Genomic DNA, 16,336 nt, shown 5'->3' with positions numbered 1-16,336 from the left:
AGGCAGGCAGGCAGGCAGGCAGGCAGGCAGGCAGGCAGGCAGGCAGGCAGGCAGGCAGGCAGGCAGGCAGGCAGGCAGGCAGGCAGGCAGGCAGGCAGGCAGGCAGGCAGAAAGACAAGACTAAATATTTGGAATCTCTAAATTCTGCATGGCATGATTACGAGACTTCTTAAAAGCAAGAATTCATAACACTAGGCTAATACTGTTAAATAACATTATAGAAATACTTACATTTAATACTTACATTTCATTGCATCTGCAGCCTTCCCAAATTATTTTGCAATCAGTTTAGGAAAGAGCAGGAATTCCCCTCTAAGCCGCCTCCCTTTGTCCCGAAGAGACAAATTTTAAACCACACCAATGTCTGCTTATATACAGTTTATTTTAAGGTTACTGTTCAAACAACAACTTTAGTGCAACTTGAAATTCACATCTTGATATCTAATTGCGCCCTTTTTTCTAACCACCAACTGTCATCATCACAGTGGAAAAATCTTCACGTTGGCTTCCATTCGTTGCATTCACACATTCCAACACACCTAAGAGCCATTCAGAATATGATACAATTCCTAAACAAGACAGCCTTCTGAACAGAGGAAATCTGAAACGTGTATAACAATGCAAACAACAGCACTCAAGAACTGTATTTTGATATTCCTGGAAGGACAGGTAAATTCCACATTCTGTAGTAATCAAGTAAGGAAAGACAGAACCAAGCCATCCCAGGCTTGCTGACCACAACACACGAGGGTCTCACAACTTCAACCATCAACTTTCGAGCCTGCTGTTAGGGCTGGAATAGGGCACATCGTTCAACCTCTTTCTGCGTCTGGAATCCGTTTGGATCCCCCTCTACTGCAACTACCAATCTCTGTGAAGAATCTTGGAAGATCTCTCTAATCTTCAGAAATACCTTCTACCTTCCTACTCCCTTCTTCTCCGTTGACCAGAGAGGTTTAATTTATTTATTTTATTAGTGCATGGGCTTCGGCTGCCTTGCAGCATCCTCACTTGGGTGTTAGGACAATTCGCCATGGCCAACTCCCAAGAGTTGGATTAATATTGAACAATTAATACAATCATTAAAGAAAGGATGTCGGAGGAGGGACAAAATAAAAGAAACAGTATAAACAAATAAACAAACAACAAAAACAATAAAATAAAATGAGCAACAAAAATTAAAATTAGTTTTTAAATTATTTTAAATAATTACATTGAATTGTTGACTTGTCCCTTGGCAGGTTCTCCTCTGGTACATTAGCCATGGTGGTTGACCATAGCCAAGTTGGCTGTGCAAGGCGCCCCGTGCCACCCTCATTTTCACCCTTACTAAAAGCCAAAAGAGAAATTGGCTGTTTTCTAAAGAGCACCAATAACTCCACGGCAGCGTTCTCTAGCTTGAAATGTTGGGCTTCCTCTCCATGAATGATGCAGTGATATTGGGCTTCCTCTCCATGAATGATGCAGTGATATTGGGCTTCCTCTCCATGAATGATGCAGTGATATTGGGCTTCCTCTCCATGAATGATGCAGTGATATTGGGCTTCCTCTCCATGAATGATGCAGTGATATGACCTCTGGAAGACGTCCCTTCCTCTTTTCTACTCCCTCCAGTACAAGTTAGTTCAATGTGATCCATACCACAAGAGGGAGGGATCTCCTGGATCTGGGATCATTTCTCAGAAGCAATTATGTAATGCTGATATGTCTTATGCCAGGGGGTCTCCAACCTTGACCACTTTAAGACTTGTGGACTTCAACTCCCAGGATTCAAAGCAAAGCTGGCTGAGGAACTCTGGGAATTGAAGCCCACAAGTCTTGAAGTTGCCAAGGTTGGAGACCACTGTCTTATGCCATCGTTTGTCAGCCTTAACCACTGTAAGATACGTGGACTTCAACTCCCAGAATTCCCCAGCTAGCTTTGGTGGGAGTTGAAGTCAACACATCTTCAAGTTGATTAAATCACTATTTTATGCCAATGACTCTTTTCTACCTCGTTGCAATTGAATAAAGAATAGAAAAAGACCTATAAACATATGATATTGGTTTGGGGACAATGTTTTTGAGGACACAACATTAAATGTGTTTCCTGACATCACTGTATGACCCAGAAGTAGGATGACCGGAGGACTCAACCTTTTGGCTAGTGGCCTATTCTATTCTTTTTTCCTGTGGTTTTGTTTTATGGAGAGATATTTTACCAAATGGATGAAAAAAATATATTCTGCAGGGAGTGTAATATTTTGCTATCTAACATTTGGATGCATTGAAGTATTATAGTGATGGAGAACACAAATATACCATTTCCCGGAAGGCTTGGGGCCGTTGATCTCGTAATTGCGAGCTCAGGTCTGAATGATATGCTTGTATGTGATATTTTTTTAAAAAAACTGTTTTTAAATCTTTGACGAATGCTTCTAAATGTATTTTCTACGCCCTGTTGTAAGTCGCCCAGAGTCCTTTGGGGAGTTGGGCAGAATAGAAATACAACAAATTAAATCCATGTTCTTGATATTGAGAATTACAGCCTTCCATTGGAAATGAAGAATTTGTTTTGTTTTGGATTGGTGCAAGTAATAAATTCTACTTTTTTGATCCTGACCCTTTCCTTTACCCCAATTCTGATGTAATCTGGTCCTCTCTTCAGCTTCCTCCGCAGAACTGGGTTGAAGTCTGTAGAAGCAGCAAAGAAATGAGTGAGTAAACCTGACAAAGACAAGAGACACAAAACACTGGACCTAAATTGAGATGATAACGTCGTTCCTTTGTCCTAGTTGGGCAGGCATCCTCGCTCAAAGATAGAAAGCCAAAACAGTTGCAGACCGATAAGGACCACAACAAGTGGTGACCTTCATTCAGATCACACACGCAAACGCACACAGGATTAAAAGCACACAAAGTTTCACAAAGCCACTTTGACAGTACAGTATGCTTAATATTTACTTCCGGCTTAATGCTCCTCGCCCCGCAAATTATGTTACATTCGCTAGTTAGCACAAATTTCCCTCTCTTGTTTTGAATTCAAGGAGAAACTGTTCCAGGTCACGTTCAGACGTTCTCCTGAAGCCACCCAAAGAGGGTTTGGCTTTCCAGGGCTCTGTCCCCATCGGTAGTCTTCTCCAGAGCTTCGCAGTACTTCAGAACCGCCTGGAAAAGGTCCCCCACTCGCGTGCCTTTCTCCTGCAAGGTCTTTGAAAGCTAGAAGAGGGAAAAAAACAAATGGGGGACAATTAAGAAACCCAGCTGATTTTTGGCATTCCATATTTTATTTATTTACTTATTTATTATCTCTCCGAGACGGCCTTCTGCCACACGAATCCTAGTCATAGAGACAGTGACCGGTTAGGTCCCACAGAGCTGGCCTTCTCCAGGTCCTGTCGACGAAACAGTGTTGCCTGGCAGGACCCAGAGGAAGAGCCTTCTCTGTGGCGGCCCCGACCCTCTGGAATCAATTCCCCCCGGAGATTAGGATTGCCCCCACCCTCCTTGCCTCCTTTTGCAAACTCCTTAAAACCCACCTCTGTCGTCAGGCATGGGGAAATTGATTCCCTGGACCGTTTCGTTTTATGTATGGTTTGTGCTGGGGTTATATTGCACTCCGGGGCTTCAGGAAGCTTCCCTGAACCCTCCAAAGTGCAAAACAACAGCACAACGGGCAAACGGGAAGTGTGTTTTCTAAACTTCCGGTTTGTCTGTTGGGCTGTTTTTTTGCACTCCGGAGCTTCTGGGAAGTTTTCCTGAAGTGTCCACAGGGCAAAACGTCCTTCCCCAAGGCCGAAAATCAGCTGCCCAGCGCATGCCCTCCGATATGGCTCAGCATGCCACCTGTGGCACACCTTCACCATCACGGGTGTAGGGTCTCCTGTTTTGGGATGAGGGGGTTGGACTAGATGATCTACAAGGTCCCTTCCAACTCCGTTAATCTGTATCTAAGCTCGGAGAACGAAACTTCACTCTCATATATTTGGGTATCCTCAAAACCTGGTTTTCACTTCCTCAAACCTGGTTTTCAGAAAGATATCCCCAAGAGTTTCAATGACCATGATTTTTTGTTAAAAAAAAAATTGTGCTAAAAAAAAAAGATTCTGTGCACAAATCAATTAACTGGTAACAGTTCTGAATAAACTGGCAGACTTGGGGAAATTTGGGGGAAATTTTATGACTGGATAAAAAGTTAAGAGATATGTATGTACTAATAATTGGCTAATCTTGGGAAAAACTGAAACATGAGAATTTGATTTAAATTTGATTTAAATTTTAGAAGCTAGATAGAACTTTACTTTATTATAGAGTATGGGATGTATTATGAGATGTTTCTTTTCTTATAGATACATATAGAATTTTTATTAGTTATATGATATAGTATTAAAAATTTATATAAAAGCAATTTTATTGATGTTCACATTGATGTAATGCAACTTTTTATATTAAGAGGGAGAAAAAAATATTTATTTAGAGCTTTAAGAATTGATAATGTCGTATACAATTCATAGAATTTTTTAGATGAAGAGAGATAAGAGCCTCCACTGAGTGAGTAACAAGAAAATAAAAGTTTTATATACGATTGATTGTAAGCAATGTTGTTGTGTTTGTAACTGTATATTGTTTTATTTTATGCTGGAGAAAATAATTTTTTTTATACCAAATAAACTGGCATTTGACAATTGTTCGGATGAATATGAAAATATCTCTCTTTCCATCCTTCCATGACATAAAGTGTGGTTTCTTTGGTGAGTTTACTTTATTTTCAGTGGAAACCACTGACTCCAAAGTGGCACATTTAAGGAAGCGTAAAGATCCACAAGGCAAAAAATCAAACTTTCCAACGACAAGCCAAAGTTGTGAAGTTCAAACGCTTTCCTGCTCAGAGGCTGTGAAGTAGTTTGAATAAAAACACATGTGAGGGATACACAGTAAATCCACAGTCACTGAATTTAAACATGCCTGGGATAAACATAGATCCATCCTAAGATAAAATACAGGAGATAGTATAAGGGCAGACTAGATGGACCACGAGGTCTTTTTCTGCCATCAATCTTCTGTTTCTATGTTTCTATGTAATGCTGTAATGCAAATATATAAACTTTTTTTTCTTTTCTTTTCTTTTTTGTAAATATGTATACAGTGTTCCCTCGATTTTCGCGGGGGATGCGTTCCGAGACTGCCCGCGAAAGTTGAATTTCCGCGAAGTAGAGATGCGGAAGTAAATAGACTAATTTTGGCTATGAACAGTATCACAAGCCTTCCCTTAACACTTTAAACCCCTAAATTACAATTTCCCATTCCTTTAGATTATTACGCACCATGTTTATTTATTAAAGTTTATTTTTAAAAAAATTTATTAAAGGCGGACGAAAGTTTGGCGATGACATATGACGTCATCGGGCGAGAAAAATCGTGGTATAGGGGGGGAAACCGCGAAGTATTTTTGAATTAATATTTTTGAAAAACCGTGGTATAGACTTTTCGCGAAGTTCGAACCCGCGAAAATCGAGGGAACACTGTATTTTGTATTTTGTATGTTGTTTTGTTTTAAATTCAATAAAAATTATTTTCAAAAGCCAAAACAACATGAGATGCCACATTTCAGGTGTGGCCTTAGTAAAGCGTTATAAAGCTGTAATTTATAGTACGGCTTTATAAAACCTTAGAGCAGTGGTTCTCAACCTGGGGGTGGGGACCCCTTTGTGGGCCGAATCACCATTTCACAGGGGGCGCCTAAGACCATGGGAAAAGACAAATTTCCCATGGTGTTAGGAACTAAAGCTTCTATTCTGGCGCCTTGGAAATTTTACAATCCAACCAATCAGGCGTTTACAGTGTGGGGGTCCCTCTGACCTTCCTACCAATCAGTTTAAAGCTCTGTTGGGAGAATTGGCGCTAGACTTATGGTTGGGGGTCACCACAACATGAGTAATTGTATTAAGGGGTCGCGGCATTATTAAGGTTGAGAACCTTAATAATGGTTGAGAACAGAGAGGAGGGGATCACTTTATTCTCCAGGGCACCAGAGGGCCGGACGAGGAACAACGGCTGGAAGCTGACCAAGGAGAGATTCAACATGGAGATAAGGAGGAACTTCCTGACGGTCAGAGCGATCAACCAATGGAACAACCTACCAGCGGACGTTGTGAACTCTAACACCCCGAGTTTTCAGAGAGGGGCGGCATATAAATCCAATAAATAATAATAATAATAATAATAATAATAATAATAATAATAATAACAACAACAACAACAACAACAACAACAACAACAACACTCTGGACATTTTTAAGAGAAGATTGAACTGCCACTTGACTGGTGTACTATAGGGTTCCTGCTTGGGCAGGGGGTTGAACTCGATGGCCTTCATGGTCCCTTTCAACTCTAACAATAAATAAATAAAAAACCACTGCCTTAGAGATATCCAGAATTCTATTTAAATTCCAGGTCCCCCAAGTCAGTTTTCAGTCTTCTTTTATCCTTGACAATAGTTTTAAGAATGAGGGTTGCTCTCACCTTTTTTCTCCCTAAGGCTGAGAGAGGGCCTGTCCCAAGATCACCCAGAATTGCTTCACAATTCCACAAATGTTCCTCTGAGTCACCTACCAATTGGCCAACGTAATTTTACTTCGATGCAACTTTTTTTTAAAACAACTACATTTTATGTAACGGCTGCACCAGGCTCCGTAGAAATCCTTGAGGTTTCTAAAAGAGCGACTGCCCGAAGGATTAAACCGAAATGGCTTCTAATGAGTTGAGTTTTGAGCAGGTCATCCTGAGGGACAATCACATGGCTTAAATTGCAGACCAGGAGTTCATACAAATCAAGATGTGGTTATCCATAATTGAGGGTGAAATATGACCTGTACAAACAATCAAGTACCTGGAAAGGAAGGTTTTGTGTGTGTGTTTGTGTGTTTGTGTGTGTGTGTGTGTATAAGACCACAGAGCTTAGCTCACAATGAGGTCATTATCTTGCTTAGGGATAAACACAAAGAGAGGGTGATATTATAAAGCATTTTGCCATTCAAACGAAGAAAATTAAAGTGGATTCAAAGTCACATTTTTTAAACCGATGGGTAAAAACATCAGATAAGGGTCTTCATCTGGTCATCAGAATAACAGAACTGGAAGGGACCCTGGAGGTCTTCTAGTCCAACCTTCTGCTTAGGCAGGAAACCCTACACTACTTCACACAGATGGTTATCCAACATCTTCTTAAAAACGTCCAGTGTTGGAGTATTCACAACTTCTGGAGGCAAGCTGTTCCCCTGGTTAATTATTCTGACCGTCAGGAAATTTCTCTTTGGTTTTAAGTTGCTCCTCTCCTTGTTTAGTTTCCACCCATTGATTCTTGTCCTACCCTTAGGTGCTCTGTAGAATAGCTCAACTCCTTCTTCTTTGTGGCAACCCCTGAGATATTGGAAGACTGCTATCATGTCTCCCCTGGTCCTTCTTTTCATTAAATTAGCCATGCCCAATTCCTGCAACCGTTCTTCATATATTTTATCCTCCAGTCCCCTAATCATCTTTGTTGCTCTTCTCTGCACTCTTTGTAGATATTCATGTACCTGAATAATTTTAAATTATAACAATTTCATTTTTCCTGATATTTCCAAGCAGAGATTGGTAAAAAATACCAGATTAGGGTCTTCCCATGACCATCATCAAACCTTCAATTGTGCTTTTTTCCCTAGAGTTATGCAACAAGGCATGTTTGATCACCAAATATGCACAATCTATCATCTTCCCTTTCTGTTATGTTATATATCTATTTACACAAATGGAGGTAGAAATAACCAAAAGCATCTTTTCCTTTATAATAACCATTCTCTGTTCTTGATACTCTTAAATATCAAATATTTAAACAGGAGGGTAAGCTGTTAAACTACTGAAGTTTGCAGATGATACAACAGTGATCGGACTCATTCGAGACAATGATGAATCCGCATACAGACGGGAAGTTGAAAAACTATCCTTGTGGTGTGACCAGAACAATCTAGAACTGAACACACTCAAAACTGTAGAAATGGTGGTAGACTTTAGGAGAAACCCTTCCACCCTTCCACCTCTCACAATACTAGACAACATAGTATCAACAGTAGAGATCTTCAAATTTCTAGGTTCTATCATATCTCAAGACCTAAAATGGTCACCTAACATTAAAACCATCATCAAAAAAGCACAACAAAGAATGTTCTTTCTGCTCCAGCTCAGGAAGCTCAAACTGCCCAAGGAGCTGCTGATACAGTTCTACAGAGGAATCATTGAGTCTATAACTGTCTGGTTTGGTGCTGCAACCCAACAGGACCAACACAGACTTCAAAGGAGAATCAGAACTACAGAAAAAACATTTGCTGTCAACCTGCCTTCCATTGAGGACCTGTAGACTGCACAAGTCAAAAAGAGGGTGGGGAAAATATTGACTGACCCCTCACATCCTGGACACAAATTGTTTCAACTCCTACCCTCAAAACGTCGCTGCAGAGCACTGCACACCAAGACAACTAGACACAAGAACAGTTTTTTTCCGAACGCCATCACTCTACTAAACAAATAATTCCCTCAACACTGTCAGACTTTTTACTAAGTCTGCACTTCTATTTCTACTAGTTTTTCTCATCATTCCTATCACCCATTTCCTCCCACTTAGGACTGTATCACTGTAACTTGTTGCTTATATCCTAAGATTTTTATTAATATTGCTTCTTCATTGCTTATTTGACCCCTATGACAATCATTAAGTGTAAATGTATATCTTATTTTATGGATGCCGAGAGCATCTGCACCAAGACAAATTCCTTGTGTGTCCAATCACACTTGGCCAATAAAAAATTCTATTCTATTCTATTCTAAGCTGAGCTTCAGAGAGAGCCCACACTGAAAAGGCAACAGGAAAATTAAAGAATTAAGTGTAGTAGTTGTGAACAAAAACAGAAATAAACATGCAACAAAAATTGTTGACTTGAAGGTAGTCAACAGGAATAAGAATGCAATGAACTTGAAGGAAACATTCAAATGAACCAGGCTGTTTTTAGTGCAGGAGGCAAATTAGCCAGGCCACCACAGGTCGCCCAGAGGAAATTAGTGGAGAACCATTGTATAAAAATGCCTCCGGAAATGTATTATGACTGTTCAGTCTTTCTCACGAGACAAACCTGAGAAAACGGATTCTGAACGTTCATCACCTTGGCAAGCAGAAATATGAAACTGAAGGGGAATATCAGGATGAATTAAAAGACAAAAGGGGCCGGATGTTTGTGTTGTAGATTTGGGGGTCATTTTGAGATTCAGACTTAGCGCTGATGCCAACATGACTTGTCTATAGTTTTATATACATATTCCATCCAGGGGAAAATGTACTGGATGGAAAGAAAGAAAGAAAGAAAGAAAGAAAGAAAGAAGGAAGGAAGGAAGGAGGAGGAAGGAAGGAAGGAAGGAAGGAAGGAAGGAAGGAAGGAAGGAAGGAAGGAAGGAAGGAAGGAAGGAAGGAAGGAAGGAAGGAAGGAAGGAAGGAAGGAAGGAAGGAAGGAAGGAAGGAAGGAAGGAAGGAAGAAAGAAAGAAAGAAAGGAAGGGAAGTTGGTATTACTATCATAGAAACATAGAAGATTGACGGCAGAAAAAGACCTCCTGGTCCATCTAGTCTGCCCTAATACTATTTCTAGTATTTTATCTTAGGATGGATCTATGTTTATCCCAGGCATGTTTAAATTCAGTTACTGTGGATTTACCAACCACGTCTGCTGGAAGTTTGTGTCAAGAATCTACTACTCTTTCAGTAAAATAATATTTTCTCACGTTGCTTCTGATCTTTCCCTCAACTAACTTCAGATTGTGGCCCCTTGTTCTTGTGTTCACTTTCCTATTAAAAACACTTCCCTCCTGAACCTTATTTAACCCTTTTACATATTTAAATGTTTCGATTGTGTCCCCCCTTTCCCTTCTGTCCTCCAGACTATACAGATTGAGTTCATTAAGTCTTTCCTGATACGTTTTATGCTTAAGACCTTTCACCATTCTTGTAGCCCGTCTTTGGACCCGTTCAATTTTGTCAATATCTTTTTGTAGGTGAGGTCTCCAGAACTGAACACAGTATTCCAAATGTGGTCTCACCAGCGCTCTATATAAGGGGATCACAATCTCCCTCTTCCTGCTTGTTATACCTCTAGCTATGCAGCCAAGCATCCTACTTGCTTTTCCTACCGCCTGACCACACTGCTCACCCATTTTGAAACTGTCAGAAATCACTACCCCTAAATCCTTTTCTTCTGAAGTTTTTGCTAACACAGAACTGCCAATACAATACTCAGATTGAGGATTCCTTTTCCCCAAGTGCATTATTTTACATTTGGAAACATTAAACTGCAGTTTCCATTGCTTTGACCACTTATTTAGTAAAGCTAAATAATTTGCCATATTACAGATGCCTCCAGGAATATCTACCCTATTGCACGCTTTAAAGCCATCGGCAAATAGGCAAACCTTCCCTACCAAACCTTTCCCTATGCCACTCACAAAGATATTAAAAAGAATAGGACCCAGAGCAGACCCTTGTGGCACAAATTTAGGCAAATCCTAGGAGATGACAGAAGATGCAGAGGGCTTGGTATGCTGTGGTCTATGTAGTCACAAAGAGTCAGACACGACCTAGGTCTTAAGTATAAAACGTATCAGGAAAGACTTAATGAACTCAATCTGTATAGTCTGGAGGACAGAAGGAAAAGGGGGGACATGATCGAAACATTTAAATATATTAAAGGGTTAAATAAGGTCCAGGAAGGAAGTGTTTTTAATAGGAAAGTGAACACAAGAACAAGGGGACACAATCTGAGGTTAGTTGGGGGAAAGATCAAAAGCAACATGAGAAAATATTATTTTACTGAAAGAGTAGTAGATCCTTGGAACAAACTTCCAGCAGACGTGGTAGATAAATCCACAGTAACTGAATTTAAACATGCCTGGGATAAACATATATCCATCCTAAGATAAAATACAGAAAATAGTATAAGGGCAGACTAGATGGACCATGGGGTCTTTTTCTGCCGTCAGACTTCTATGTTTCTATGTTTCTATGTTTCTAGTGACTAAACAACATAAACAGAGGCATAGAATCAAAACCACGTGAAGTAGTAGTAGTAGTACCGCTTTATAATAAGACCACATCTGGAATACTGGAGGCAATTTTGGTCCCCACGTTATCAAAAAAAGATGTTGAGACTTTGGAAAAAATTCAGAAAAGAGCCACTAAGACAATTCAAAGGCCTGGAGACTCAAAACATAGGAAGAACGGTTGCCATGGTCTGCGGGTCAAAGATTTTGGCATGATATTGTGATGGAATGACCACGATTTAAACTCTGTCGCCCTGGAACATACTACGGCAACATTAAAATGTGGTTCCAGCAAACTAGATATGAATGGGTTCCACCCTGATTTTTTCATCCAGAGAAGGGTTCCTTCAAGCGTTTGGAGGCTGAAGACCAAGTCCAAGTGGAATCACTGTAAGTTTGCACCGGGTTTGCATCTTTGCTACTCACAAGAACTAACTCCCCGGGTGTGTCCTCATGGAAACGCAGCTCGGGCACCTCTGCTTCCGAAGCACTCAGCCACTGGAGCGTCATTCTCAGCTGGGGATCCACCATGCATGGTCCAACGTCCACATTCACAATGACCAAGGCTCTGGAGGGTTTCCTCAACTCTAGGAGAAGACGAGGAAAAGGGGAAAAAATCAGTCTATCTGCCACACGTTTTAATCAACGGATAACGGAAAGCGTTTTGCTGCTAATGCGTGATAGGAGAAGTGGAAAAATAGGAAAAGTCAGAAACAGGTCAGGCATGTTTGTTAATTACACCAAATTATATAAAATGGTAAAATAAAGAAAAAATAAAGAAAATAAGGGACCTTTGCAAACTGGATGAAAGGGAAAGAGATTGGCAATTATAGTTCAATTTGAAGTACATTCAAAGTGCTGTATTTCTTTTATTTATAGTTCACATTTTAGAACTACCCATCTCTCTCTTTTCTTCTTCTTCTTCTTCTTCTTCTTCTCCTCCTCCTCCTCCTCCTCTCCTTTCTCTCTGCATCTCTCTCCTCTCTCTCCTCTCTCTCTCCTCTCTGTCCTTTGCTCTCTCTCTCCTCTTTCCTTCTTTTCTCTCTCCTCTCTCTCTGCATCTCTCTCCAATCTCTCTCTCCTCTCTCTCCATCTCTCTCTCCTCTCTGTCCTTCGCTCTCTCCTCTCTCTTCATCTCTCTCTCTCCTCTTTCCTTCTTCTCTCTCTCCTGTCTCTCTGCATCTCTCTCCCTCTCTCTCTCCTCTCTGTCCTTTGCTCTCTCTCTCCTCTTTCCTTCTTTTCTCTCTCCTCTCTCTCTGCATCTCTCTCCAATCTCTTTCTCTCCTCTCTCTCCATCTCTCTCTCCTCTCTGTCCTTCGCTCTCTCCTCTCTCTCCATCTCTCTCTCTCCTCTTTCCTTCTCTCTCTCCTGTCTCTCTGCATCTCTCTCCAATCTCTCTCTTTCTCTCCTTCACTCTCTCCTCTCTCTCTGCATCTCTCTCCACTCTCTCTCTTTCTCTCCTCTCTCTCCATCTCTCTCTCCTCTCTGTCCTTCGCTCTCTCCTCTCTCTTCATCTCTCTCTCTCCTCTTTCCTTCTTATCTCTCTCCTCTCTCTCTGCATCTCTCTCCCCTCTCTCTTTCTCTCCTTCACTCTCTCCTCTCTCTCCATCTCTCTCCTCTCTGTCCTTCACTCTCTCCTCTTTCCTTCGCTCTCTCTCTGTCCTTCTCTCTGTTCTTCTCTCTCTCTCCATCTCTCTCCTCTCTCTCTCTCTCTCTTTCTCTCCTCTCTCTCCATCTCTCTCTCCTCTGTCCTTCGCTCTCTCCTCTCTCTTCATCTCTCTCTCTCCTCTTTCCTTCTTCTCTCTCTCCTCTCTCTCTGCATCTCTCTCCCTCTCTCTCTTTCTCTCCTTCACTCTCTCCTCTCTCTCCATCTCTCTCCTCTCTGTCCTTCACTCTCTCCTCTTTCCTTCGCTCTCTCTCTGTCCTTCTCTCTGTTCTTCTCTCTCTCTCCATCTCTCTCCTCTCTCTCTCTCTCTCTCTCCTCTCTCTCTCTCCTCTCTCTTTGGAGAATAGTCAACCTATTCTCCAAAGCACCTAAGGGTAGAACAAGAAGCAATGGGTGGAGGCTGAACAAGGAGAGAAGCAATTTACAACTAAGGAGAAATTTCCTGACAGAACAATTGATCCATGGAACTGCCTGCCTCCAGAAGTTGTGAATACTCCAACACTACAAGTTTTTAAGAAGATGTTGGATAACCTTCTGTCTGGAGGAGCGTAGGGAAGAGTGGCGCGTCAGGAAACGAACCAGTAGCGACTTAAGCCAGAACCCATCTCTGATCCGCATCCACTCCTCTTTGAACTTACCTTCCATGGAATCTTTAAGCTGTTCCTCCTTGTCTTCTGACCCGTCACTAGGAAAAAGAAGGGAGACCCATGAGAACCAGCGAGCATATTCATCTGTTTGGTGATGCGCAGGCCGAGACAAACATTTAGAAAAGAAAAGCGTGAACCGACAAAAGTTGTAAGACATTATGGTGAAAAACAAAATCCTTGCTTCTCACACCGTTCCCTGCTTCGTTTGCAAATTTCCTGGTTAAATAATTAAAGTGCCTCTTTAAAAGAAAAAAAGGATACATATCAAATGATTGGAAGAGGAAAGTACAGGTAGTCCTTGACTTACAAGTTATGCATGGTATGTTTGTGTGTATGTTTGGTTTTATAATAGGGGTTTTAGTTGTTTTTTATTATTGGATTGTAAATGTTGTTTTTATTATTGTTGTTAGCTGCCCCGAGTCTACGGAGAGGGGCGGCATACAAATCCAATAAATTATTATTATTATTATTATTATTATTATTATTATTATTATTATTATTATTATTATTATGACGGTCTGTTTAGTGACCATTCCAAGTTACATCATCACTAAACAGCAGTGGCTTATGAATGCTTTTCATAGCTACAACTTTCACGTTGGTGGGATCAAAATTCAGACGCTTGGCAATTGCTTCGTACTTATCACCACTGCTGTGTCCACGTGGGCCATATGATCCACTTTTTGTGACTTTCAGGGAGGGGAGACAGATTCCCTTAACAACCGGGTTGCTAACTTACCAACCGCAGCGATTCAACAACCGAGACCAGAAAGTTCACCAAAACGAGACGAAACTTGCCTTAAAGAATCGTCTCGCTTCACAACAAAAACTGAGTCGAGGACGACCTGTACCGCTTCAAATGTCCACGCGACGTTTCCAAAGGAGCGAGCAGAACGATCAGGAATTCGGTTTTAAAGAAATAATAATAATAAATCAGAAATCTTGCATGAAGCTTATTCTTTAGCAAGGGGGTAGGAACAAGCAAGTTGGACATGCACACAACACCGATCGGATGTTTGTTGCAATCACACCATCACACCATCAAATGGAGCCCGCTCTGTATGGAGTTGGTTAAAAGGAACAGCCCGATTGTTAAGAAGTGAGAAGCACAACGACAGACAGTCGCCAGATTTAGATGCACCAGATTTGTTGGGTCTTGGAAGAAATTAATCGCGGCCATGCATGAAAACACAAGGAGGGGCTTTGTCCAGTCTTGGTTTGACCAACCTGTCGGATGTCGAAAAAGACAAATTCTCCTGATACAAATCTCCTTCTAAACCAAGACTGCTCCAGCTACTGCTGTTACCATTACTGCCAGGAGAAAGAAAAGAAAAGGGCTGAGCTACGAAAAAAAATCAAGAGTTAGCACCAACTGGAAAATCCTAGGGACAGTTGTGGTTAGCTCTGGCCCAGCTCCTGCCCCAAGGACTGTGGATGTGGGGGAGACATCCACATGCTGCAGGCCTGTTTTGCCCCTGGTGGGATCTGCTGATGAAGGCTCCTCTGACCAAGAAGACATGAGTGACAGGGAGGAGGAGAGTGGGGCAGACAGCTCAGAAGGAGATCAATTCTCTAGCTCCTCCTTGGATTCAGAACAAGAGTTAATGATACAGCCACGCATGCGGAGAGCAATGCATACGCAGCAACAACTGAGAGATTATTATCACAGAAAATGAGGCCACCTGTGGTTGGGTGGGGCTGGGGTCATTAGTGAGGCTGCTATAAATAGCAACCTGTGGGTTTGGCCATTGTGGAGGATTATCTGATCCTTGTGTTTAGTGACTGCTTTACTGACTTTGACCTTTTGTGTGCTGATTTTTCCCTGCTTTGAAACTAAACCAGAGCAAAGTGTGTTTCACTTTGTGAAAGAAGAAGGACTGTGAATTGCCTCACAGCTGCAAGCTAAGTATCACAGAACTGATAAGGGACTTGTACCAATTACCAGTTTGTTTGGAGACCAGTGCTCTTTGCTATACCAAAAGAGGGCTTGGTTTAAGTGACTTTTCATTATAAAGAACATTGTTTTGAATTTTCAAATGTGTGTGTGTCTGAAATTTGTGCCTGTGAATTTTTGGGAGGAGTCTACCAGAGAGCCCGACAGAACAGGGACTAGGGCAGGAATAGGCAAAGTTGGCTCTTCTATGACATGTGGACTTCAACTCCCAGAATTCCTGAGCTACCATGATTGGCTCAAGAATTCTGGGAGTTGAAGTCCACAAGTCATAGAAGAGCCAACTTCGCCTATCCCTGAACTAGGGGATTGTCTTCGATCAGTGATGGTGAACCTTTTCTGGGGGTTCGGGGGCCAAAAGGAGGTGTGTGCATGTGCTACCATACGTGCCCACAACCATTCCCTCCCCCCATGTATGCACACACACACACGCTGTTCCTGGCGCATGCGCACTATCTCCCCTGTCCACCTCCACGCATGCGCATAGGCCTCACTGAAGCCTGGGACGGTGAAAAACAGCCAAACCAGAAGTTTGGGGAAATGGACTTCCGGTTTGCTGTTGTGATGTTTTTTGCACTCCGGAAGGTTCAGGGAAGGTTCCTGAAGCCCCGGAGTGCGAAAAAAAGCATGATGGGCAAACCGGAAGTCTGTTTTTCTAAACTTCCGTTTTGCCTGTTGGGCGGTTTTTCACACTCCTGAGCTTTTACGGAAGCTTCCTGAAGCTCCAGACGGCGAAAAACAACACAATTGGCAAAGAGCCGGAGTGGCACAGCAGGTAGAGTGCTGTACTGCAGGCCACTGAAGCTGACTGTAGATCTGAAGCTCAGCGGTTCAGATCTCACCACCGGCTCAAGGTTGACTCAGCCTTCAATCCGTCCGAGGTGGGTCAAATGAGGACACGGATTGTGGGGGCAATAGGCTGGCTCTGTGAAAAGTGCTATTGCTAACATGTTGTAAGCCGCCCTGAGTCTAAGGAG

The 16,336-nt window shown here is 41.9% G+C and overlaps 1 protein-coding gene across 2 annotated transcripts in view; it reads right to left on the bottom strand.

Annotated features, from left to right (window-relative positions):
* Positions 1 to 363: 363 nt before the first annotated feature.
* The window catches only part of AKAP11 (A-kinase anchoring protein 11), a 51,813-nt gene continuing 35,840 nt past the window's right edge, over positions 364 to 16,336 (bottom strand). The window contains exons 10-13 of one of the 2 annotated variants that reach the window (XM_070751387.1): positions 14,636 to 14,719; positions 13,400 to 13,446; positions 11,522 to 11,682; positions 364 to 3,198 (exon numbers count right to left, since the gene is read on the bottom strand). In XM_070751387.1, coding sequence (XP_070607488.1) covers positions 3,049 to 3,198; positions 11,522 to 11,682; positions 13,400 to 13,446; positions 14,636 to 14,719 — 442 coding nt within the window. In that variant the 3' untranslated portion in view covers positions 364 to 3,048. The remainder of the gene's footprint in view (positions 3,199 to 11,521; positions 11,683 to 13,399; positions 13,447 to 14,635; positions 14,720 to 16,336) is intronic. The other variant, XM_070751388.1, reaches the window with a different exon arrangement.

Source organism: Erythrolamprus reginae, chromosome 4, assembly GCF_031021105.1.
Source record: "Erythrolamprus reginae isolate rEryReg1 chromosome 4, rEryReg1.hap1, whole genome shotgun sequence".
In the NCBI taxonomy this organism is placed as follows: domain Eukaryota; kingdom Metazoa; phylum Chordata; class Lepidosauria; order Squamata; family Dipsadidae; genus Erythrolamprus; species Erythrolamprus reginae.
Note: the sequence above shows the minus strand (reverse complement) of the source record. Positions and strands in the feature narration are given on the sequence as shown.